The 24,902-nt window shown below is 38.7% G+C and overlaps 3 protein-coding genes across 4 annotated transcripts in view; 1 reads left to right on the forward strand and 2 right to left on the reverse strand.

Annotated features, from left to right (window-relative positions):
* Nucleotides 1-10,024, reverse strand: part of LOC5520818 (kinesin-like protein KIF16B) — a 34,266-nt gene extending 24,242 nt beyond the window's left edge. The window contains exons 1-8 of one of the 2 annotated variants that reach the window (XM_048729747.1): nt 9,463-10,024; nt 9,279-9,348; nt 7,469-7,588; nt 5,648-5,764; nt 5,257-5,289; nt 4,638-4,699; nt 3,162-3,280; nt 2,206-2,275 (exon numbers count right to left, since the gene is read on the reverse strand). In XM_048729747.1, coding sequence (XP_048585704.1) covers nt 2,206-2,275; nt 3,162-3,280; nt 4,638-4,699; nt 5,257-5,289; nt 5,648-5,764; nt 7,469-7,588; nt 9,279-9,348; nt 9,463-9,509 — 638 coding nt within the window. In that variant the 5' untranslated portion in view covers nt 9,510-10,024. Of the gene's footprint in view, nt 1-2,205; nt 2,276-2,628; nt 2,675-3,161; nt 3,281-4,637; nt 4,700-5,256; nt 5,290-5,647; nt 5,765-7,468; nt 7,589-9,278; nt 9,349-9,462 lie in introns of those variants that run through there. The other variant, XM_048729748.1, reaches the window with a different exon arrangement.
* A 2,825-nt stretch (nt 10,025-12,849) lies between these two features.
* LOC5520819 (protein AAR2 homolog) lies at nt 12,850-20,509 on the forward strand. The gene is made up of 6 exons (XM_032365823.2): nt 12,850-13,279; nt 14,280-14,633; nt 15,307-15,366; nt 15,984-16,082; nt 17,029-17,117; nt 17,583-20,509. Exons 1-6 carry the CDS (start codon nt 12,961-12,963, stop codon nt 17,730-17,732), a joined length of 1,071 nt encoding a protein of 356 aa, XP_032221714.2. The 5' UTR covers nt 12,850-12,960; the 3' UTR covers nt 17,733-20,509.
* Nucleotides 19,494-23,320, reverse strand: LOC5520820 (F-box/LRR-repeat protein 2). Its single transcript, XM_001640595.3, has one exon. The coding sequence runs from the start codon at nt 23,040-23,042 to the stop codon at nt 21,627-21,629; it is 1,416 nt and encodes a 471-aa protein (XP_001640645.1). The 5' UTR covers nt 23,043-23,320; the 3' UTR covers nt 19,494-21,626.
* Nucleotides 23,321-24,902: the final 1,582 nt, after the last annotated feature.

The following is a 24,902-nucleotide window of genomic DNA, read 5'->3' on the forward strand; positions in this document are numbered from 1 at the left end:
TTTAATGCGCTTATTCAAAAACGTATTCAAAATCTCTTTTAAAAAAAGGAATATAATGATATAAAACGATAAATAGCGATACTAAAAATGTTAGATTAAATGACATTCAAACAACATATAGTCTAGAATAAAGGGCAGAGGTTTCGCCAAAGGGTATGAAATAACACTCGCTTGAGTGCGGTTTTTTGACAGACACGTTTCCAGACGTATTTGATTTCATTGGAAACCTAGTAACGAGAAGTACGCGCGCCAATTTCGCGGGTAGAAGACCAACTAAACTAGAATCCATCAGCAAAATGCTGTGTTCCGGCAATCAAACGGCTTATCACCAGAAAATGCGCCCATGTTCTGCCATTGAACCAATAACTTTATCTAAATACAGCGACACGCTACAGAGCAAAGCAAAGAAAACTGCGACAACAGAGATGGCGAGGGTCTACAAACTATGTGCAGCGAAACGAGCGATGGAAAATCAGAACAAGCTTCCAACAAGTCCACTAAGTAAAATAAGGAGTTCAATAAGAAAAGGAAGCGCAAGGCAACGGATTCCCACTCCAGAGATACAAGATCAAGGCTCTATTAATCTACCGAGGGATATTTCTTTCAAGTACTGCGTTGAAGCGACAAGTGACCCCGAAAGACCTTGCCTGCAAACCCGACGCATAGCAACAGCAAAGCCATCTTTAGAAGCGAAATCACAGAAAGAATTACAGAAAGAACGACAAAGTGATGTCCGGGTTATTATTCCACAGACACTGAACGAGCCTTTAAATTTATCTGGACTACAGAAACTGGATATTGGGAATTTAGCGGCGGTTGTATCAGTGAGAAAGTCTACGGCAAAAGCCTTCATAAAACTTAGAGAAAACCAAAGAGGCTTGAATTTGGTAGAAAAAAATTTTGGCCTACATTTGAAAAACAAAGCGCCTGCGCTTTTAGAAGAAAAAGATATCGAGCTGTTGATGACTTTTAGAGAGAAATATAGACAAAAAGAACGTGAATTAGAGAACGCTAAAAAAGAAAACGTGAAACAAAAACTGATAGTCGTACCAGAGACGAACGAGTCAGACCAAAACGAGGCTGAAGAAAAAGATGTGAAAGTAAAATTGAAGCCGAAAGATCGTATAGAAGAGGACGACGAAAAGAGAAAGCTCATGATACAGATATTTCTACCAAATGCGTATTCATAGATGGTTTCAAGAGGTTCTGTTTTTATGTTTGTGCGCATGGAATTTGAAAGTCCCAAAAGACGACTGTGTAAAAAGATGGAATGTTCATTGGTTCTTCTTGAGAGTGTTTACTTGACATCGGACAAAAAAAACACAAACAAACAAAGAGAATTCGCTAATCACAGAAGACACTAAAAAATCTGCGTTGGTACGTCTGGTAAAGGAACCAAGAGCTTTTACTAACCAGTAACTTTAACACTAACATAACTTTTTTATCTGTGATAGAACGGAGCAAGGAAAAAAACCTGTTTACAAAGGCAGGATAGCAAATTAGCTAATAATTAGTCTTTTTTTGTGTGTGAGAAACCTCGAGCAAATAGCGCCAGCATCGTCAAAACATACAGCCTCGCTCTGGACCACCACATAGAGGCAGTGTTTCCCAGAAGATCTGCCAAACAATCCTATAAGCTTGAGTCTGCTGGCCGTACGGGGTTACTGGGTTAATGCGGTTTTAATATGATGCGAACTCGCGCCGACGATTCCGCCTTCGACTCCCGTCATTCAAAATCCTTAAAGCGTTTCCATTGGGCAGCCCTGAAATGGTATCCAATCACGCCATCTCTCTGCAAGGCGTTGACCAATAAAAAAGCACCAAACGTAATTCCGTTGTAGCTTTCATGACGAAAGCCAGAAAGGGGTTTAGCAGTTGGAAACTGTTGACGACAGCTCGCAAAATATTGAAAATCGCAGTATGAGTGTGGCACTTTCAAAACAAATAAACGTATAAAATTTTCATTCATGCTTGTTTTCAAATAAACTAGTCAAGCTTAGTTAATCGCTTGACTTTTGAGGCAAAAGTATAGCAAAAGAACTTAACACAGGGGGGGATAAGATAACTTGTAGCTTTAGAACCGCCTTATGAAAAACAGATATACGAACCATACGATAAAATAACTCGCATAGGAACATACAGCGATTATATCGTAACTTTTTGGGAAAAAAGATTTACTTCCGGTGATGTCACTTCCGGTTTTACCTGAGTCTGTTGCCTTGTTCGATGAGTACTTCAATGGAGTCATAGTCAGACACGTGTTGTTTGGTAAGACCTACAAGAAAGCAGGAAATGTGTTAGCACGAAGAACTGGATAAAAAGTCACCTGATGAAGGTTCAAAAGACGTTGCCTGCGAAGTAAGTTCAATGGGTAGAGGGGATGAGAGAAAGGAGCGCGCGAAAACAAAGTAGAGGAGGCCCTTTCATTTGTTTTACTCCCCAGGACCGCGCGGTCTCTTCTACCTCCCTTTTCCCAGTCCCTGCGCTTGCAACTTAGGCTTCACATGACGCCAATTCTTTACATTGAAACACTACAATGTCAAGGTAGATACTTCTACTTATATTAGTTAGATATTAGGTACATAACTGATCTCTTATATAAGGTCCCTGTTTGGGTACATAACTCACCTTCTACATAAGGTCCCTGTCTTGGGTACATAACTCACCTTCTACATAAGGTCCCTGTTTTGGGTACATAACTCACCTGCTACATAAGCTCCCTGTTTTGGGTACATAACTCACCTTCTACATAAGGTCCTTGTTTTGGGTACATAACTAACCTTCTACATAAGGTCCCTGTTTTGGGTGCATAACTAACCTTCTACATAAGGTCCCTGTTTTGGGTGCATAACTCACCTTCTACATAAGGTCCCTGTTTTGGGTACATAACTCACCTGCTACATAAGCTCCCTGTTTTGGGTACATAATTCACCTTCTACATAAGGTCCTTGTTTTGGGTACATAACTCACCTTCTACATAAGGTAACTGTTTTGGGTGCATAACTCACCTACTACATAAGGTCCCTGTTTTGGGGTACATAACTCACCTTCTATATAAGGTCTCTGTTTTGGGTACATAACTCACCTTCTACATAAGGTCCCTGTTTTTGTTACATAACTCACCTTATGCGTAAGGTCCCTGTTTTGGGTACATAACTGACCTTCTACATAAGGTCCCTGCTTGGGGTGCTCCCGCACCTTGAGTTGTTGTTGGCGCACTCTACGCAAGTTGGGTGGTCTCAACAAATCTCGCACTTGTTCATTATAGATCTCCATGTAGCTAAAATATGAATATGGAAAATATGGAATGATTAAATATACAAAGTATTGTTTGATTAAACAAATTAATTTGAGCCATTACATCTTTGACGAGAAATTGGAAAAAAATTTCATATGGAAAATCACATTACAAGATATCTTATGTGAAATATAACGCTGATTTCGGTCGCCGCATCTGATTATGCGATTTACAAAACTTTCGTGAATTTTTTTATCTCAGAAGAACAACAAAATTTATCTCAAAACAAACTCGTCGAAAACGACCACAAAGAAATACATAATTAGACATTTGAACTTATTTAAGTTTCATTAAAGTTCACAAACTCGTCCAAAACGGCCACAAAGAAATACATAATTAGACATTTGAACTTATTTAAGTTTCATTAAATGCATTTCGCTAGTTCTGGTGTCATTTTAAGTCATTAAATATTTGCAATCATTTTTGGTTTGAATAAAGAAGAAAAAAATGAAAAAAAGTTCGTGGAAATGGAGCAGTATGGACGTGTCGCTCTGCTGTGAAGTAATTTTTGTCTTGGAAGAACCAGGGGCGGTGGAGTGGTCCTAAACTTGGGGGGAGTAAGTGGGGAGGGTGGTAAGCTGGTTGGAGGGATGGTGGTAATCGAGGGTGAGGGGGGATGGGGGTACCTGGGTTTGACATAGATAACCACTAAAAAATGAGCAAACAGTTTAAAAAAAATTATGATATCGTCTTTTATCAAGCAATTAGTTCATACATTATGGCTTGTTACATATTTAGGGACATGTAAAAAAACACATTCGTTCAGAAAAGGGAGGGGGCTGAAGCTGACCGATCATATGCGATAGCGCGCGATAATCTGAAAACCATTCCGATTGGACTCTCAAATTAGCTTCAGTCTTGTGCGATCCAGTCCGATCATATGGAAACAAGCCTGTAATTATGGCTCAATTGCGAGCTGTAGAAAGAAGCAAACCCATCCTCTTCTGACACAATGTAAATTCATGGTATATAGCCTTCATATATTACTTATAGCTGTAAACTTACCCACATTAGGCAGATGTCACAAGATTTTGGACCTCATCACAAGCCTAATTTTTGTGAGAATGTTTATACATTCTCTTGTATTCACCCGCATTGGCTCTTTTGGTTTTTTTCACATATTTACAGTATTTCAACCGATTTTGCAAGATTTCTGTCCAAGTTGGGTTGACAGCTATGAGTATTTCAATCCAAAGGGGGTTTAGGAGAGGGGGTGTTTTTCTATGGTCAAACCAACAATAAGTCAAAGATTTGATTCCATATTATTTAGCCTCGCCATTCCCTATTCCTATTGCAGTCCTTACAGACTGGTACATTACTTTTAGTACAAGGTTTTTACCTGACTTCAGTTCTGAATGATGTGCTATCCGAGGTGTTATCAGCTATGTAGCTAAACAAACCCTAAAGTATAAGACAAATCATTGTAAGTATTCCTTCCACCTTTGCTAGTGGTAAGTGGTAAGTCTAATTGAATATTAATTAATTTCACAATTTTGTGCACAATTTAAATGTTCTGCATAAATAGTGAACATTTCTCAGGGGTGTGTCAAGTGAAAAAAAGGCAGGGTGGGGTCCAGAGTAGTGATTCACAGACCATGGATCAATAAGTCCGAATCGGCATCCTTAGCTCTGGTAATAGGTCAGAATATCCATCTAGAAACTTTTTCTATCCCAAAACACACAATGTAATAAACAGTCTTCTTAACTATCAACTAACGGGTCAACTGGATTTGAGCTTATCTTGTCACATGAGAAGGTTGGGGTCTGGACCCCCTCAACCACTTCTGGACACACCCCTGTTTCTGCATCAACTAGCACATAGTTTTTTTACTCAATCAAAAATCCTAAGCCCTTTTTCTTGTAATTTCTCATTCAACACACACCAGAATGGTTAGACTCTTTGAAAACATGTATAAGAGTCTACAACACAGTATTCCAACTCAAAAAGAGACACATACCTTGCAAATTCTTGGAATAAGTCCCACTTCATCCTGCAAGAAGAGAGATGTCTTATAAAAAAATGAAAAACAGTATTCCATGAGTGAAAGGTTGAGAAAAGAGTTAACTTACTCCCATACCTGTATACAAAAATATTGCAGGGGTTCCTAGATTGACCTACCTTACAGAAGCAGAAAAATCATAATGACAAGTAAAAGAGAACAAAACATGGTTTGTACCCCAACAATTGTAGACTAAGACACCAAATTATTTAAGTGTTTTATGCCTCTGTTACCCCCCATGTATCATCTCCTGTTGTTGTAATGCTAAAATGGTTGGTTGAGGCTACAAAATTATTTAAGAGTTATAGGACTCCTTTACCCAAATTTTCTCTTGTGGTATCTAACTTACATTAGTCCCCATCATTGTATAGGTCTTGCCAGCACTAGTCTGCCCGTATGCAAACATGCATGTGTTATACCCTTCATATGCAGCTTGTAGAACACCCATGCCAAGGTCGTCAAACACCTGAAAAAATCATCAACATCAAACAAGAAATACAACATCCCATACTATGGTCATCTAATAACCTACAGCAACATATAGCAGTAGTAACATGAACAGTAGTAACATGCATCTTGATTTTTACATTAACAAATGCCTGTTTTTTGCCATTCTTTAATAGTCCAGTTTCAAATTTTATGCGCCCTCTGGTCATCATAGCTGTCAACTCTTCAACATTAGGTGGGTGTCACAAGATTTTGGACCTCATCACAAGCCTAATTTTGTGAAAATGTACACACATTCTCTGTATTCACCCTCATTGGCTCTTTTGGGTTTTTTCACATATTTACTGTTTTTCACCCAATTTCACAAGATTTCTGTCCAAGTTGGGTTGACAGCTATTGGTCAAAGGCACAGGCCTGTCTAAAAAATAAATAAATAAATAAATAAATAAATAAATAAATAAATAAATAAATAAATAAATAAATAAATAAATAAGTAAGTAAGTAAGTAAGTAAGTAAGTAAGTAAGTAAGTAAGTAAGTAACTAAGTAAGTAAGTAAGTAAATAAATAAATAAATAAAGTGAGTGAGCGAGCCAGCGAGCGAGCAAGTGAGTTAGTAAATAAATAAATAAATAGCAAGAGAAGTAGGCTGGCCAAGATTTATGCCTGGTGTTTATATATTTTCTGCTTCTGTTTTCTATTCTATTTTTGTTACCTCAACCCCTCCCTTCCCCCTCCCCTTCCCCTTTACCCTCCCCATCCCCTTTCCTTCCCCTTTTCCTTCCCCATTCGTTCCCCTTCCCCCTCCCCTTCCCCTCCCCTCCCCTCCCTTCCCCCTCCCCTTCCCCTTTACCCTCCCCATCCCCTTTTCCTTCCCCATTCGCTCCCCTTCCCCCTCCCCTTCCCCTCCCCTTCACCCTCCCCTTCCCCTTTACCCTCCCCATCCCCTTTCCTTCCCCTTTTCCTTCCCCATTCGCTCCCCTTCCCCCTCCCTTTCCCTTCCCCTCCCCTCCCTTCCCCCTCCCCTTCCCCTTTACCCTCCCCATCCCCTTTTCCTTCCCCATTCGCTCCCCTTCACCCTCCCGTTCCCCTTCCCCTTGCACCTCCCCTTCACTTTCCCATTTTCCTTGCCCTCCCATTCCCCTCCCCCTTCACCCTCCCCTTCCCCATCTTCTCAAACCATCCCTTCCCCCTCCCCTTCACCTTTACCCTCCCCCTCCCCTTTCCTTCCCCTTCCGCTCCCCTTCCCCTTGCCCTCCCCTTCCCCTTCACCCTTCCATTCACCCTCCCCCTCCCCTTACCTTCCCCTTCCCCTTTACCCTCCCCTTCCCCTTGCTCTCCCCTTCACCCTCCCCCTCCCCTCCCCCTTGCCCTCCCCTTCACCCTCCCTTTCCCCTTCTTCTTCAACCACCCCTTCCCCCTCCCCTTCAGCCTCCTCTTCCCCTCCCTCCTCCCCTTCCCCTTGACCTGCCCCTTCACCTTGACGCTCCCCTCCCCCTCTCCCTTTCCCCCCTCCCTCTTCCCCTTGACCCTCCCCTTCCCCTTCCCCTCCACTACCTCTCCACTTCCCCTTCACCTTAATAGTTTTCCTATGTTAGCCCTCTTTTCTACATAATTGTTGGTTTGGCTGCCTGTCACACCCTACAAAAATAACTAATTCTGTATGTCTTATAGATATATTTCTGAGAGGCTAGGATAGTCTCCTTTATAAAGCAAGCAACTTACCGTGTCCTGGTTTGTGTAGTGTGGATCATTGCGATTGACAGACCAGTATGAATAATCGTACAAAAATTCTTTAGACATCTCCTTAGCTTTGTCGCTCTCAATCCCAGCCTCTCCATATAGCTAGATCAGTAGAAAAAGATATCAAAAATCTTTTATGCATACCTACAGTATACATACTGAATAGGAAACTCTACGCAAAAGGATACACACACACTGAAGTTATTTCATCTTTTTGTATGATGGAATCCCCTTTGGTATCATAGCCTGCTTTCAGGCGTTTACCCGGTGTTTTTTAGCTATGAAAAAGTGCTGTGACATTTTCAGCTTAGTTGGTTTCCTGTCCTCCCTCAACCTTCTATCAGCAAAAAACTGTCTTTCCAAATTTAAAATCTCAAGTATCTTGTTCAAATTATGAGTTATTATTTCCAATATTTATAAAAACAAAGAATATGCAACATTTCCAAAATATCACCTTTGAGTGGTGCTTTTATGCATACATTACTGTTAAAATATAACCACAGGCGTTCTCCTTGATGTGTTTGATGGATGTTACAAGAAACGACTTGAATAATATTCTAGAGGTTTCTAAACTAACAATTCCTGACAGAGGATAACATCGCCATGGTTACCAATACTCCCTGAAATAAAACAGCTATGATGGCATACAATATAGAAAAATCTCTAGTTCAATGCGAAGAGCAAGAAAAAAAAAACATTTTTAAACAAACTTGAAAGAGGACAAATGAGGGATCAACATGCAAACAATGAAATATTAATGAGAATTTGAAGTAAACACAAGACCAACTCTCCTTATGAAAAAATATAAACTTTTTTAAGTCTTATTCAAGAAAATTGTTTAGGCAAGCAAAACATATTCTATTTTCAAAAAGAACTGCAAGTGCTTACTTGTAAACTCTTTGTTTAAGTAAAATTGTTTTTTTAGCAGGAAAAAAGTTAAAATTAATCCAAACACAATCTATAAAAATCTCCACTACCCACCACATCCCTGCCCAAACATGACTTTTGATTCTTTTTTACACAAATGAGATAATAGGCACTTAATAAATCCTAATTCCACCAATAATTCATGATTCTTATGTATCATTTTCATCAGTTAAAAAAATAGAAAAGACAATTTTGCTCATTATCAATTTCCACTATACCTTATGAATGTTCGTCACATAAGGATATGTAAATAAAATCAGATAGAATGATAATAACATATGTAGATAAAATGGTCTTGACACATAAATTACTGTACAAAAAGCAAAAAGATAATTAAAACAGTTTGATGGTAAAAATAAACCCCAAACAAAAATAATTGTAACTACTGTGTTTAGGAAGACAGGGATTTTTTTATGTTTCTGTTTACTTATATCTCAGGAAAATTGATATTCGTCTAAACATGAATACACTTGACTTTTATTGGGAATTGTCTTTGTCCAAAACAAAGTGGACATTTGATACCCACTGACAGACCAAGAAAATGATCCTACACAGAATGCTGGTTGTTCTTACGTAATCAAAGCAATTGGACATAATGAGGCGCAGAGCTGAAAAGATAATCTACAAGATACAGTAGGAAGTTTTGATGGTGTGACTTGCAAGATCGTTAGAGGGCCATTTTAGATTTACACTGATTTCTATAATGATAACAATGCATTGTCTGGCGATCGTTTCAAGATCATAAACACTGAATAATCGGGTAATGGATGTATAGAAAGAAAAGAAGCTATTTTAAATGGATAAAAAGTTTAACGAAGCAACTCGTGGTTACATTTGATATTGTGATAGATCTATGGTTGCTTACTTTGGTGTTGAAGATTGTTGTTTTTCTTCCATTCATCTTAAGAATACACTTAGATTTCATATCCATCTCCCTGTACGGATTACTGGTTAGTATCTGGTCATCAATACACCCAAACAGTGCAAATTTTTAATCAAAATCGAACAGTGCACTTCGAAAAGTCGAACACTTTATTTATTAAGCTTACCTTTTGTTTAGCGGGCGAGCGCGAACCGCAACTTGCACGGATGCCATCCTCAAATTAGTCTCTCCCCTAGTCCAAGAAGTCTATTTAGTTTTTTAAACAATCATAACTCTAGAGTTGGTTGACTTTATGTACGATTGCCAGCTTGATGTCGCAGGGGAACCATCACTATCCCAGTTGCTGTCACGGGTTTTGCGTTCACTCTAACAACCGCCAGAAAACTTTAGTCCCAGTGGAATTATACTAATACCACCCATCAGCTAAAGCGGTTTGTTCAGATAGCCGGTACTCGACGATCCAACAACTGACAACCCCTTTCAGCAGATTGCCGTATGTGGTCGGAAATGAGAGCCTCTTCCGCTCCACGAATGAATGAAACTTGATTCGAAAAAGCTATCAAATAGCCGCAACTGTTACGGCCGCAAAAAAAAAAAAAATTGCCTTTGGTATGCTAAGACCTAGTAATTTGCATCAACGCGGTCTGCACCACAAACACATCCGTTCGGCGGATATTTCAACTACTGACGAAAGATCGCGTGAAAAAAATAGTCTTGGGGTACGAAGAAAAATAATCAAAATTCAAGAACGTGTGTTAGCACTTAGCTCGGCCAATGAAAAGTTGTGTACTTAGAGCTCTTTTGTTCGATGGCCAATCATAACGCTTGTTTTAACAGGAGTATGTTATATTTACCCAAGTGCGAAGTGAGAACGTGTGTCGTTCAGCAAATATCGCGAAATCAATCACGTGAAAAAGTATGGACATTGAGCCCTCACAAGTCAGTGGGTATCTTTTAGTAACAGATATGTGCATTTGGCAGAAAAAAAATCTTTGTGTTTGTGGTCATGTGTTATGGTGCAATGCAAGCCACTTCTGGTCGATGTCTCGTGACCGGTGCATGCGTTCGTGACCACGGACGGGTAAACAAAGGGCTCTATAATCGTCTATTCTCCCTGCCGACCCATAACCGGTCTAGGGGGGATTCTGGGAGGAACTCAAAGTTAAACCCATTACCGACTATTTTTTTCCCCTTATTTTTATCCTTTTTCCGCGGATATTACAAAAAAAAAAATATCGAAGGGTGAAATGTCATGGCAACCGACGGATAAGTAGACGATACAGGACCCGAGCTGTAGTAGGCCCCCTTCAGCGTATTGATTTATTGTTTCCTATATCACTCAGTATTTGATCGTGACGCTATCATAGAAATTCTTTATTTTTTCATCCGTTGTGGTTGGGATTGGCAATCAACACTTCTACGAGCGTTACTGTTACTGGTACCAGTCTTTGTGGCTCGAAGGGCTATCTCTAAAACGGGAACGGGGAACGATAAAACGGGGAATACTAAAACGGGGAATCTCTAAAGCGTGAAAGACTAAAAAGGAGAATCTCTAAAACGGGGAATCTGTAAAAAAGGGAAGTGTTGTGACAATACGCGATATAGGCAGGCAAGTTTTTTTCTTCTTGACATATATTATTAGATTTGTCATCCGGATAAGCTGGTCTAGTGTGGTTTCTTTCTTTGACAATAATTTAATAAAACCAGGACATGACCTTTGTTGTTCTGGACAAACAACTTTGTTAAGAAGAAATGTTATTTTTTGGCATTGTTGGGTCATTTTTCAACCATCTCTTGCCAGCTAAAAAAAGAATACTGATAACAGTTCCTGGTTCCTGGAAATATAAGCTCTTATTACATTTAAAGCATTACATGGCATTGCTCCCGCTTACCTCAGCGACCTAATAAAGGCTAGGCAGTCGAATTACAATCTTACATCAACAAAGAGTAATATCTTAGAAAGGTCTAGCATTAGGACAGGCAAAACCACTGGGGACCGTGCCTTCCAGGTTGCGGCCCCAGTGGTATGGAACTCACTACCACAACACGTTAGGGCAGCGACATGTATTTTAACTTTCAAGAAATTTTTAAAGACTCATTTATTTAATTTGGCATATTTTTAGATGATATATCATTTAAGTATAGTTAGTATAGTATAGTTAGTAGTTTTAGCTTAGTTTTAGCACATATAATTTTTAGTTGTTGTAAAGCGCATTAGATCATATAGATATTGAATTTTGCGCTATATAAATAATAAAATTATAATTATTATTATTATTATTATTATTATTATTATTATTATTATTATTATTATTATTATTATTATTATTATTATTATTATTATTATTATTATTATTATTATTATTATTATTATTATTATTATTATTATTATTATATAGGTTTGTGCTTGTGTTTTCATTGCTAGTGTTTCTTTGGTATTTTGTTACGTAATGGCACGCAGAGTTTTGTTTTTTGCACGTGCAATATATGATAACGGATATAGAGAAGTCTGGTGGAAAGGCTAAACTGACGAAAGATTATATGCACTCAAAATAAAATATACTCTCTTACCTACAAAAGCAGAAAAACAAACGCAAAAAAGCAAGTCCAAACGTATTAAAAACAGAGGATTTGCCGAGGGTAGTAGGCATTCTAAAATCATGCATATGTGAATAGTTTAAGATCTTTCGAGTCTTCCGAGAAAAAATAATACTGTTTTTGGTGCCCAATGGAAGGCTTTTAAGACAGAATTTTCTCTCCTTGACAGATATTATCGGATTTGTAATCAGAATAACTCTGTCTGATCTTTTTATAGAATGATAGACACTAATCCTATTACTAGTAAACCATGAACTTCTTTGGTATTTGACCTTTTACCCCGGACAAACCTTGTGAAGGCCGTTAGAATTGATTTTATTGGGTCGCTTCCAAACATTTTTTTTGCCTTTTTATTGATATAGATTCATAGGATAAGCGTCCCCCCAGTTCCTCGAATAATAGACTTGTGTTTGTATTTTCATTGATTGTGTTTCTTTGTAATGTTGTTACGTAACGCCTCGCACGGTTTCGTTTTGCACGTGTAGGTAAGTATAGAGAGAAGGCGAAGCAGAAGAAAGATTATGCACTCAAAATAAAATAACACTCTCACACAAACAGACAAACAAACGTAAAATGCCTAAACGCATGCAAGATCTCCACGCCCAAAATCTCATATTTACGAAGCAAGGATTTGCCGAGGGTGTATTCATCAGGGGCCACGCAGATGGGAGACCAGGGGGCTTTAGCCTACATGATGGGCTTTCTCATACATTCTTTGCAGTTCAACTCCCCCCCCCCCCCCCCTCCCCTTCATTGTGATATCAATTAAACACACACACCCACACCCACGCACAAAATACTCTGCGCGTAGAATCCTTTTATTCGAACCAATATATATCGATACAGTTTCGATACAGTGAAACGTGGCCGCATAAAAGCGTCATACCACACCATTTTCATACAACAACTGCGATTTCGGGAATCCTGTGTCATTCTCTTTGCGCGCTCGCCAAGCTCCCGTTCCAGTCTACCAAAAAACAAACGTCCAAGATGGCGGCCAGCATGAGTCTCGACGATATTTTGACGTTTTCTCCCTATTTTCACTTTATAGTAAGATAACCCCACCATGGATCCCGTCCTCGCCAAAAAGCGCTTTGAAGAGGGCGCTTTTATTCTTTGCCTCGACGTTCCCCAAGGGACAGAGTTTGGCATCGATTGCAATTCGTGGGAAGTTGGACCTCGGTTCAAAGGCGTGAAAATGGTTCCACCGGGGATACATTTTGTGTTTTACAGCGCTGTGAATAGAGAAGGCAATGCTGCTCCTCGCACTGGTTTTTTTTGTGTCACGAAAAAAGGAGATATTGTTGTCAGAAAGTGGGATCCTGCGATAGAAGATTTGGTGAATGAAAAAACAAGTGAGGAGGATTTGAAGAAATACAGGCTGGGTATGTAAGATCTGGAGTCAAACAATGTTATAATGCTCAGGTGCATTTTAAATAATCTAATTCCTTTGGCAATTGATCATTTTAAGTTACAGTTCCTAGCAGGCGAGAACAAAAGGGGGTGCGCGCACCCCCCTTGGCGGCCAAAAAGTCATTTCTTATAAAGGAATCTTCAAATACTAGGCTTTTTCCATAAGATACCTATGACTGCGCATCCCACTCAGCAAATCAATGGTACGAACCTGCCTAAATTGTGGATCGGTCTGTCAAACAAAAAAGGACACTTGCTCAATATCTAGTTTTAAAAAGGCACTTTTATTCAAAGAAACATTTATATATACCTGTCAACTCTCCTGCATTAGGTAGAAGTCTCAAGATTTTGGACCACTTCTCCTGCTCTCTCGTGTCGGGCACCAGGTTTTACCTGCCTTTTAGCGGCTTTATCACATCTGAATAATTATTTTATAGAAAATCAACATTTAGCTTATTTTCTATTAACAATAATTCCCTATCCTATAAGTGAATTTGTGTGCGAGAGCTTTCTGTATTGTTAATGCCTGTAAGGGTTTACTCACCCGTCCCACCCTCCCCCCCAAAAAAATTCCCCAATCCTTGAGATTTTCTTGGGTTGACAGGTAGGAATTTAGTTTGTATTTATATATTTCTCTTGACTTATTAGTATTATAGTGTTATTAGTTTTATTATAGTCTTATAGTATTTATAGGTTTATTATAGTTTGCCATTAATAATATAGCTTTAAATATTATAAAGTTTTACTCATTTCTGTTAGCTTTTAGTACTATAGTATTATTAGTTTTATTGTAGTCTTATAGAATTTATAGTTTTATTATAATTTACCATTTTTAATATAGCTTTTGATATAAGTTTCAGTATTTCGCTTTTAGCATTATAGTATTATTAGTTTTATATTTAGTTTTTGTATAATATTGTTAGTTTCGTTTAACTTATAATAACAAAAACATTACAATTTTTTATTACACAGGGATGAAAGAGCTTGACACCTATCTTGGCCCATACCCTTTTGAAAACCACAAAAAGTGGCTATCACTTACCAGCCACATATCAGCCAACATATTAGCCAGACTTCAGCCAGACTGTGGCCAGATATCCTCCGTCACTCAAATCCAGTCTGAAGACAGCCCAGATGATGGAAGTTCCCAAATGGATATTGATAAACCAACTCTTAATGTGTCCTTACAGCAAAATGAAAAAAGTAGAATAAAGTTTACTAAGATACCCAAGTGTAAATATCCTGCTGGGGCTTGTCCTGTTGAGGTCACCAAGTACAGTATTGACTCAAGCTTTGCTCTGGAGTGCATGCTACAAAAGCTGAAAGGTATTTTTAGGGGTAGCAATGGGTGAATCCAAAACTTGATCAGGCGCCAAGATACACGTTTCAGAACCTGAGCCCGAGAATTTTGTCAAATTTTGGGATCTGAGCCTGAGCTTTGATTGTCTCCTGATAAAACTGGAAATAAAGATAAAGATCAGCAAGACCACTCAAGATAATCACAATACAGACGAATCGTCACATGTTTTGTTTCCTTGTTGTGAGTCTGATTTCCTACATATCAGGCTAGTCCTGACAGAACCGTTGTGTCTTCATTTCCTCAGCATAAACTTTATATAGTAAAAAACAGAAGCAAAATGCGAAACTCTGAGACCATGGTATAAAAAATGAGGCTCCAAGACCCCTAAAATAAAAAACAAGACTTCAAGGCTTACGTAAAACATACCAAGATGCAGAGACTTTAAGAAACTTTTGTGAAACTTTCGAGGTACCCATCACTACCACTATTTTTGGGTATTAGGTTGTCAAACTCCAAAACAAAATTGATCTAAAAACAAAAACGTTTAATTCTCCCTGGGACTCCAAATGCTTTATGCTAAGGGGCTATTATCAGCACAATTTACAATAATCAGGTTTTCCTTTACATTTATATTTTACTCACTTGCTAGATACTCCTCTTGATGTGTCATAGTCCTGATAAAAATATTTTTTTTTACAGATAAAAAAGAAATCCTTGGAGAACTACAATTTGCATTTGTGTGTTTTCTTTTAGGCCAAGGTAGGTTTTGGTGTTTTCTTTAACCCAAACACTCACTGTAAAAGGGACATGCTTAGTATAGGTTAAGTCATCCTTCCACCCAGACTTTATTGACTTGCACAGCTCCATAAATATTGAAAAAAGCAGACCGTGCATTGACTTCGGTAATTTTAAGTTGAAAAAAATGTCAATGAATGTCCAGGGGACTTTGCCCATACATTATTTCTGTGCCCTTTTGACTAAGCCAGTACTAATTATCTGCTGAGGATCTTCAGGGGCGGCGGAAGGGGAGGGGCAGCACCCCCCTACACACACTCACACTCACTTTTCTGAGCAGATGTTTCTTTATTTATGAATGCTTTGTTTAAACCAACAGGTTTCAAGCGGTGCATATGCAACCAATAACAAATTTGTTGAACAGTCTTGAACAATCTCTTGCATAAAAACCTAGTTTATTTCCCTGTTCTTATAAATAGCGCTTAAGAACTTGAAACCACCACCCACCCCTCCCCCCTGAAACAACCAACAATCCCTCCCCCTGAAACCACTACCCACCCCTCCACAACTTTTTCCCTCCCACTTATGGGACCATCCCACCGCCCCTGATCTTAAATGTGACTGTTCTTATTTATTCATAGTTTATGATGGCTTTGAACACTGGAAAAGACTTTTGAACATACTGTGTACATGTGATGATGCCCTGTGCAAGCACCCAGACCTTTTTACAGAGTTGATAGGTAAGAATAGATAGACAGGGTACTTCAACATTTTGTTACTAAAAATCTTACAACTACAGCCTTTTCTTTAATATTATTATGAAGGTCCCTATAAAAAATGAAAAATGCAGAGTTAACCCAGCCAAGATATTTTCATGGAGACCTTAGAGGATGAATATTAAAATTCAAAATAAAATTTAATAAAATTTTTTTAGATCTCAAAAGGCTAATGCAAGTGTCCCTTTAAATTAAGATTTTATTTTCTTGGGTTCCCTTAAAATACACCAAAGCCTACACTTTTAGTAATAGTATTCTTACCACTTCTCACAAATTACTCCAAGTTCTAAGGCATAAAGGCTTAACTTGTTATATTTTTTCACAGGAAGTGAACAATTCTTTATTATTATCTATATGGCACTTCTAATCTTGATTCAGTGGTTAATAAACCTTATAGTTTTGCAGGTAGAGCTATGGTTTGATGATAGATTGATAGAGGATAAAAGTTGTCAATAGTGATTGAGTTATTGAAAGTGTATGTTAGGTACTGACATTAGGTGATGGTTTGGTCAGGAAATGTACCTAAATGGCCATGTGGTTCTTGTTAAAACTAAGTAGAGAATATTAAGCAGATTGGGGAATAGGTTTTTTGCACAATGACAAGGTTCGAGGATTGAACTTTGGAGATCAAACTGTAAAGAAAGTTTTAAAAACTACTTTTAAACTATTCTTTTAGCATCATGCATACTTACCAACTCTCTGATTTCTTCTCCCACATGAAACATCAAATCTTCTGCATTTTAGCGTTCCAAAAAATTAGGAAAAGAACAATACTTTGTCTATTTCCTATAAGTAATGACCGTTTTGGAGTGCCATTTTTTGCTGCCAAAATTTGAGTGACTTTGCAAGAGTTCCATATTTGGGATTCTGTTAAGTTTGTGGCTCATATTATTGTTTTCATCTCCCTCAGGTGTTCTATACTTCCAGCTAAAAGAGGCCCCAAAAGATTTCTTTGTTGACATTGTTACCAGAAATAACTTCCTGACTGTCACATTACAGGTATTATGCACGATTGCAGTTTTAGGTAATAAATATTTCCCATCATGCCCATTATCCTAGCCCCCCCTTCCCCACTGGCCTTGCTGTTATGGAATTGCTTATCAAGAAAAAAGAGAAACAGAAACAACTTCATCTGCTTTATGTGGTATAGTAGGGTATTAATTGTGTGCATGCATGTGTCTTTGAGAACCAATTTTTTTTTCTTTTATGTTTTGGAAAGGGGGCAAAGATCGCCAACAGGCTGATTACATTATCATTGTTTATATCCAAAAAAATTTAATAAGCATCCTGGGGCCGGGTTCCTAGATATCAGGTTAGCACTAACCCAGGGATAAATACGGCTATCCTGATATTTGATTGGATAAAAATGGCATTCATCCCTGGGTTAGCGTCGCTAAAGTAAGTATTTACTTAAAGGTTATGCTTAAAACAAATCTGATTCACAGGACTGTTTTTTTTTTTCAGGAATTTTTCTCAAACCTTGATTCATCTCCTGAAGCTGATTCTACGTTGGCAACAAAAGCAAAGCGCTTCAAGCAGCACCTAACTAAGACATTTCAGTGGGACTTTGACAGTGAACCAGATGATTATGAACCTGTGGTTGTTGACACGTAGTCTGGGTGTCTTTGCTTGTACAAGGGAGACATGAAGATACTGGGGTCTGAGCACTGCTGAGCAATTATAATTTAAAGCCCCATGCAAACAATGTGAGCGAAATACACAGCCAAACTGACCCCGGGGGGGGGGGGGGGGGGGGACCCTCCAGAAAAGAAGACAGGGGTGATCTTGGTGGATCGTCACATCTTTTAGGGTATACAATTTTGACAAACTGCCATATCTTAGGGGTTGTTGAAGGATTTTTCCGATTTTGCCATCTCTTAGGGTAGAAAATTCAATCAATTGCTATTCCTAAGGGGGTGTTAAAGGTTTTTATTTTTTTTTCGATTCTGCCATAAAAATTCTTTCAACCACACCCAATTTGCTATCTCTTAGGGGCAAGAAATTCTGTTGGCCACGCCCAAAGTGCCCTCCCTTAGGGGTAAAGTCGATTTTGCTGACGATCACCCCTGTTTGTTTATATCAAAGTCCCCGGGCATACCTGCCACTGAACATGCTGTGCTTTTTGTGCACTAGTCAATTGAAACCCCCACCCCCATGGTCCCGGGGGAGGGTGGGGGGTTAGACTTTGACCCTGTACAAAACCGAGGAAAAGCCCCCACCGTCTCAGGAAAAATGCCCCTTCCCCTTGGGATGCAAACTATAGGCAACTACCCGACAACAAGTCCTCTGAAATAAGCTTTTTTAATCTTTCAAAGCCAGTACACTTCAGCGAGTACATTTGTACCAATTACTATGAAGATAACAGTTACAAAAAAAGATGGAAAAATAAATCATCTTCATCTGGCATTATTTTTTTAATATTCATTTTTGCACATGTCGCCATGCAGCATGCCACATGCTGATACATGGAATTGCTTGCTACAGAAGAGTCTCAAGCCAGAAACTAACATGATACTTGTGACACTATTCACTTGTCCCAAACCCCCACGGTGGGGATAAGTCTTAGAGTAAAAAACTGTCAATTCCCCCACCCCCTCAGGACAGATTCTTGTTCAAAAGTGCTCTAAAACCCCACCTTAACCCCACACTTCCCCGGGACCATGGGGGTGGGGGTTTCAAATGACTAGTGCATTGCACACATGGCTGCTGGATGCTTCATGGTGTTTTAGGAAATGGTGCTGTTTGACATGAGCACCAGTTGCAAGATTGTGGGTTGTTTGATGTCACTTTGACAGAATTTTCTTAGTCCAGTTGCCATCCAAGCAAGATGACTTTCTCCCTGTTTGTAAGATAATGGAGTTACAAAGAGGGGGTTGAGTATGTAGCATTTTTGCCATTACAATAGGCTGGGTGAAAGAGCTCTTGTGTTTGCAAAAAGATTTCGCCTGTTATTACTGATAGTTACATAACTTATAGTTTGAAGCATACTGCTTCATACTTTTTTTTAAAATTTCATTTCACTGAATACTTCTGAACATTTCTTGTAAAATTGTCATAGCTGCTGTCAACTCACCCGAATTGGGCGGGTGTCACAAGATTTTGGACCTCATCACATACAATCTCTGCATTCACTCTCTTGGGGTTTTCCACATATTTACTTTATTTTACCTGATTTCACAAGTTTTTGTCCAAGTTGGGTAGACAGCTATGAATTGTCAATGAAAAATGACTTGGTATTTTATCTTTTTTCTGTATTGAAATCTGGGTGTAGCTTATACCTAAGTTGCATTTTATGCATGGATAAACACTTGATATAAGTTATTGTTTGTTATTATGGCTTTCACGTTGTTTACATTGTAAATTACACAAACAGCATGATTTCTAGCACCGATTTATTGTTTCAAAAGTAAACATTTTTTTTCTTATTCTGCAAAGGGACGCTTTGAAATCGACATTTTCAACCTTTATGCCTAAAAAATCATGTGACTTTTTTGGGAGCAAATTCAAGACAAAACAAACCCCAGAAATGGCTGCAACTATCAAGCCAGAGAGGCTTGACGGCCCTTTCAGACAAAGACACTTTAACTGATTCACAAGCACTGAAAACTTTGCATTTTGTTTTGTTATTTGGCTGTAACAACCCTGAGCTTGCACAAGTTGGCCACCCAAAATGTCATATGACTTCTTTATGCAAGTTGCCTGTATTCACCTCTCAAAGGTGGCAAATATGTTTGTCCTTGCAAAAATCAATCAGTCTGACTACAAAACAACAATAAAAGTTGTTTTGCACTAAACATACTAAAATCAGGATATTTAGTCTTTACTTATTCTTAAAGGACTTCTTACTCACTTGTATGTCCCAAATAATATGTAAGCAACCATAATTTTATCTTTTTCTTTTCAAAGGCATAGCTAACATTAAACAAGAAGGGCAAATTGCCACTACAAAACATGACTATAATAAGTACTATGTGATCAACCAGGAAACAAACTCTCTGGTGTATCTGATAACTCTGTCAAAATATTCAATAGAAATGGATTGTAATGATTTATTAACAGCAATTCCCTACTGGTACAGTAGAATTGCCATCTCAGTTAAAACATGTTTGGGACCTGCCCTTTTTAGCTATGCCTCTGTCACCTATCTACCTTAATGCTTCTACATACCACTGAGTGAAAACATTCTATATTATGTATCTGGATAAGCACTGTGGGATCTTCAATAATAATAATAGCTGTGCCCTGTTGGTTTTGAAATAGCTGTACAGTTTTACTACAAAAGCTTGTATATTTACAAATAGGCATAAAAGGTGAATTGGTGAAGCAACAAATAGATGCCATCAGTCACTGTTTAAGGAAAAGCACAGTAAATAAAAGTAAGCTCCTTAAAACACTTGTTCATGCACCACTGATCGCATTGACTTTTAAATATCTTGTAAAAAAAACATTTGTCAAGTTCACAACTTTTCAGCTCAATTAAGTGGATTGAGTTTAAAAATATGTATATATATATTTTTTTTAACTGAAATATGTGCAGATCCTTTGGATCAATCCCAGACAATGTTCTAGACAAAGGCATGGTAGAATCTCCATATATAAAGTTTTGATACATTGCACTTCAAATTCCTAAGTAAACTTTGTCACTTGTGATTCACAATAGAGCATAATACATAAAAACATTGCCCTTTACCAAATGACCAGTTATAGGAAACTTGATTTTTGATGTTACAAAACGGGTATAAATGTTGCAAGTTAGATGATGAGGCTGCCTTATGATAAATTGAAGGTCATTATGCATTCCTTAATTACAGAATTCTGAGTGCATACTATTCACGATGTAGGAATGGGTATTACAGGGCAATGCTTTTTATACATAACACATATGGTTAGTGGGTGAATATTAAAAGAAACAAATGAAACACCTTATTTAGCCTTAACAATCTTCACAATCAAAGACTTCACTCCCTAAATCCTTAGTACACAACCAGCATAAATAATGTTGCTAAGGCTAAAAGATGTTACATATGTTTGGTATTGTTGAGCTGATGGTGAAGCTTTCCAGAATTTTCAATAAAACCTGAGCTTCTGATTGAATGATGTTGTAAAGGTCGCAATTGTGACCATTTAAAGAATTCAAAATGTGTAGCTCATAAAGCTATAATTGCTATATGCACATAGATATGCAGATAAACATAACCTGATTGCAGTTAATCTTTTATAGAAGTTAATAAAACTGGATTCATAAGAGAATTATATCCACAAGATATGATATTATTGATGTTTAAAAGCTATGACAAATTATACACAATACAACACAAACCCTTAACTACTTTACAATTAAAATCACCACATAATTTGCATTATTTAAAAAAACCAAGCTAACATAGGGGGTGTGGCAGAGAGGTAAGGGGGCAGAGGGCGTGACTATGTAGGCTCTCCAACTCCTCATCTCTAAATACACCAATACTTCTCTAGCAGTTTTATTTACATTTATAAGGGTATTGAATATTATTTGTGAGTCAAGCTTATTACCTTTGTTAAAGTGTTATGGGGGCTGGGGAGTAGGCTTTCCATCTTGATAAGCAGTCTCTCTACAGTTATCGTCTCCCCATTGTTCCCAATGGCCACATGCTCAATCCTTGGATTACAAAGCTTCACCTCTTTGATGTTTTTACACTTGCCTCGCAATTCTTGTAGCATATTTGCATCCACATCATCGATCAGCTTGAAGTTAATTAGGGACACCGCTTCTAGGGACGGGCAGGACTGAATTAAGTTGGGTACAAGGTGGCTTTCGGATAGGCTTTCCTTGCGAAGTGGTCCAAACTCTAGCACCTTCAAGTTCGGCACGAATTTTAGCATCGCTGCCAAAACCGCCGGGGGTATCCTAGGAGAATGGCTCACCCCCAAGTACCTTAGGTTAGGTGCTTGGCGAAGCAAACCTTCTAAACACTCCGCCGAAAGAAGAAAATTCCATCTCAGGTCTAGTGTTTCCAAGCTGGAATATTTCGCCGTAGGTTTGATTTCTTGATATATCCGCAAATGTAGAATATGCCGGAAACCACATTGATTCATTTTAAAGTATCGGACGTTCGGAAGACGTGTTAGTACGCTAGAGAGCCCAGTAGTTGTGACGAAGTAGCACCCCGTAAGGTCGAGTTCCTGCACCTTTGTTCTGTCCCAATTTACGGACATCAACGCTACGTCATTGAGCTTTGTAAATCGTATCAATAAACTTGTTATATGAGGACAATTTTCCATTACCTTTCGAAGGTGTTTTCCGTGGAAATTTTTACACTCATTTAAACATAAAGACTGTAGTTGCGGGCAGTTTGTTGAGATTTTGAGCAGCGCATCGTCATTCAAGATTTCGCTATCCGTACACTCGAAGACGCGTAATGACCGCATCTTTGTGAAAATATCAGGAATAAGGCATTCAGCAGCGTCTGAACCAAGCCCCAAGTATCTGACGTTTGTAAAATGTCTTGGTAGTCTCCTCATAAAACTGAAATCTCCCCAGGAGTATCTAAGATCCATTAATTCGAGCGTCGTAGGAAAGTCTCGTATGCTTTCACGAATGTGCTCCGTATTTACCTCGGTCCCAAACGACACTAAACTTTTCAATCGACGGCATTTTTTTGCCAGTTCTTTGGCTACTTTAGGGGTTACTGAACAACCCGCAAGATTTAACGCTGTGGCTGATGCTAAGCGAGTTTTTATCAGCATCAACAAAGTCGCTTCATCGATCGTAGTCCAAGCTAGCAACTCGTTCAGATCGACGGTGCGCCAAAGCGACGGATCGTACGCAATCCTTCTCCATTGCTTGCAAACTCTGGCTACCACACCGAGATCTCGACGAGAAAGATAGAGAAATATCTCGAGCAGTACTGCATCAGGTAGTTTAGTTTCCATGTAGATCGACATTGAAGCTCTCGGGCCGTTTGCTTGACGCGGCCAGCTTGACGAAGATGCGATGGCCCCGTGTCCGCTACGGCCTCTCGCTCAAAAGCACGCGTTGCTACTACGCAAGCGGCGGAAGAAGGCTTAGGGTAGTGCTAAATCATTGCTGCACTTGTTAACAAAGTGACTTACGGTTCTGCTAAGGGAAAAAACGGGAATGGGCAAAAGTGCCTATCTTACTTGCTGCCTGCAACCAGCACAAGCGATGTAAAATTCATAATGTGCCTTTATTGTTCACCGGATGTGAGGTCTAGATTTGAGACTTCCGGCATCTGATTGGCTTCTTGGCGTGATGTCACAATAGCTTGGGACAAAAGTAACACATTTCTACGACGTTCGCGTCACGCGTATTAGAAGAACGCGAAATTTAAAAAGGCGTCGTTTGCGAAGGCGTCGCGTCACTGCTAACCAAGTATCAAACCTTGACAGAACACATTAGATTCTCTTGGGAAGCATCACACATCCAGCGACAGCTATTCTCTACAAGGAATAATGACAGAACCCGCGAAAGGTTCGAAAGTGCGATTCGAAAAAAAAAAAAAAAGAGTATGTTTGGGTTCGCGTGGCAAAGCTTGGCTACCCAATGAGGCTGAAACATTACACGGTTTAGTGGTTCGCATTGACCGCTTGATGCGGATAGTTTAGCAAAATGATGTGTTCTTTGCATTTATATTAACGACACCAAGCACTACTTTATAGGGCATTCGCTAAATCAAAAACACTTTAAAAATATAAACTGTCTTACCGAGTTTATGTTTACTATTTTTTGTCCACTTAATCATTTTTAGGCACTAGGAATTATCATAATGCCCTAAAGGCTTTTGTTAAAGCTGTTTTATTTGACGCTGTCCAAATTACAAAATGCCAAGAAAAAGCCATTCAACTCTTTTTCTTGTAAAGTCAATCGTGAAAGGTGGCACTGAATAGATGAAAGCACGCAACTGAGTTCTTACTGTAGTGGCAACACAAAGAAAATAATCAATCTATCATTCTATTGTTGGGAAAGAACAAGATTTCGCAAGCTTAAAACACGTTTAAAAGTCGCTACTATGAACATTTATCCATTGCCTTTAGCGCTATATAGCGGTAGTAGTTACTTAGCAATGCCAGCTGTTTTGTGTGAGTTTGTCAGACACGAGACAAGCCATGCACATTTTCCTCCTAATCGCCATCCACGTTGTGTGAGGAACAAAGAAAATGGGTATAGCGTCTGGTGTGGTCAGGTAATAAGGCAATGCGAAGTGAATCTTTTAAAATAAAGTATGATTTGTGTTAAAAAAGGGGAAATACCTCCCCGAAATCCCATTAAGTCAAGGTCTGGGTCATGACTTTAGGTTCGATAAAAGACAAGTGAAACAAAATGTAAAATTCTGTTTAAAACTTATCTTTAAGTATCCAAATTTCATAACACATTTTTTAAAGTAAGTATTTAGTCTAAAGTAGATGCGCTTGTAGTCTTTATGGAATAACCGGGAAATTGCACTGGAATCTTTATCAGCGTATCCGCAGCATGCTTTTCACATGCGGCCGCGCAGTATAAATACATTCCATCTAAAATTACAAAAACTTATTAACAGGACGCTGTTTGGTTTACTCTCGGAGCTCTAAACAATATGAACTGGATTGACTTGTTTTATTTTTGTGTCGCTCTTATAACGGTGATGATTGTCCATACAATGGATGTCTGAGTTGACAGTTGCCTAGGTTCCCAGCTTGCATGCGCGCATGTGCCTTGACTATTAAAAAAACAAAAACATCTAAGGTCCTCCCACGAAAACTACAAAAGTTTTCAAAATGTATTTTGGAACGCATACATAGAATGCT

This window comes from Nematostella vectensis, chromosome 7 (assembly GCF_932526225.1).
Source record: "Nematostella vectensis chromosome 7, jaNemVect1.1, whole genome shotgun sequence".
Lineage (NCBI taxonomy): Eukaryota > Metazoa > Cnidaria > Anthozoa > Actiniaria > Edwardsiidae > Nematostella > Nematostella vectensis.

Excerpts from the sequence above, each read along its gene's own strand:
- LOC5520820 (XM_001640595.3), bottom strand. The coding sequence starts at position 23,042 with ATGTCGATCTACATGGAAACTAAACTACCTGATGCAGTACTGCTCGAG.
- LOC5520819 (XM_032365823.2), top strand. The coding sequence starts at position 12,961 with ATGGATCCCGTCCTCGCCAAAAAGCGCTTTGAAGAGGGCGCTTTTATT. Across the intron at positions 13,280-14,279 it reads TTTGAAGAAATACAGGCTGG|GGATGAAAGAGCTTGACACC; the intron begins GTATGTAAGATC and ends TTTATTACACAG. Across the intron at positions 17,118-17,582 it reads TCCTGACTGTCACATTACAG|GAATTTTTCTCAAACCTTGA; the intron begins GTATTATGCACG and ends TTTTTTTTTCAG.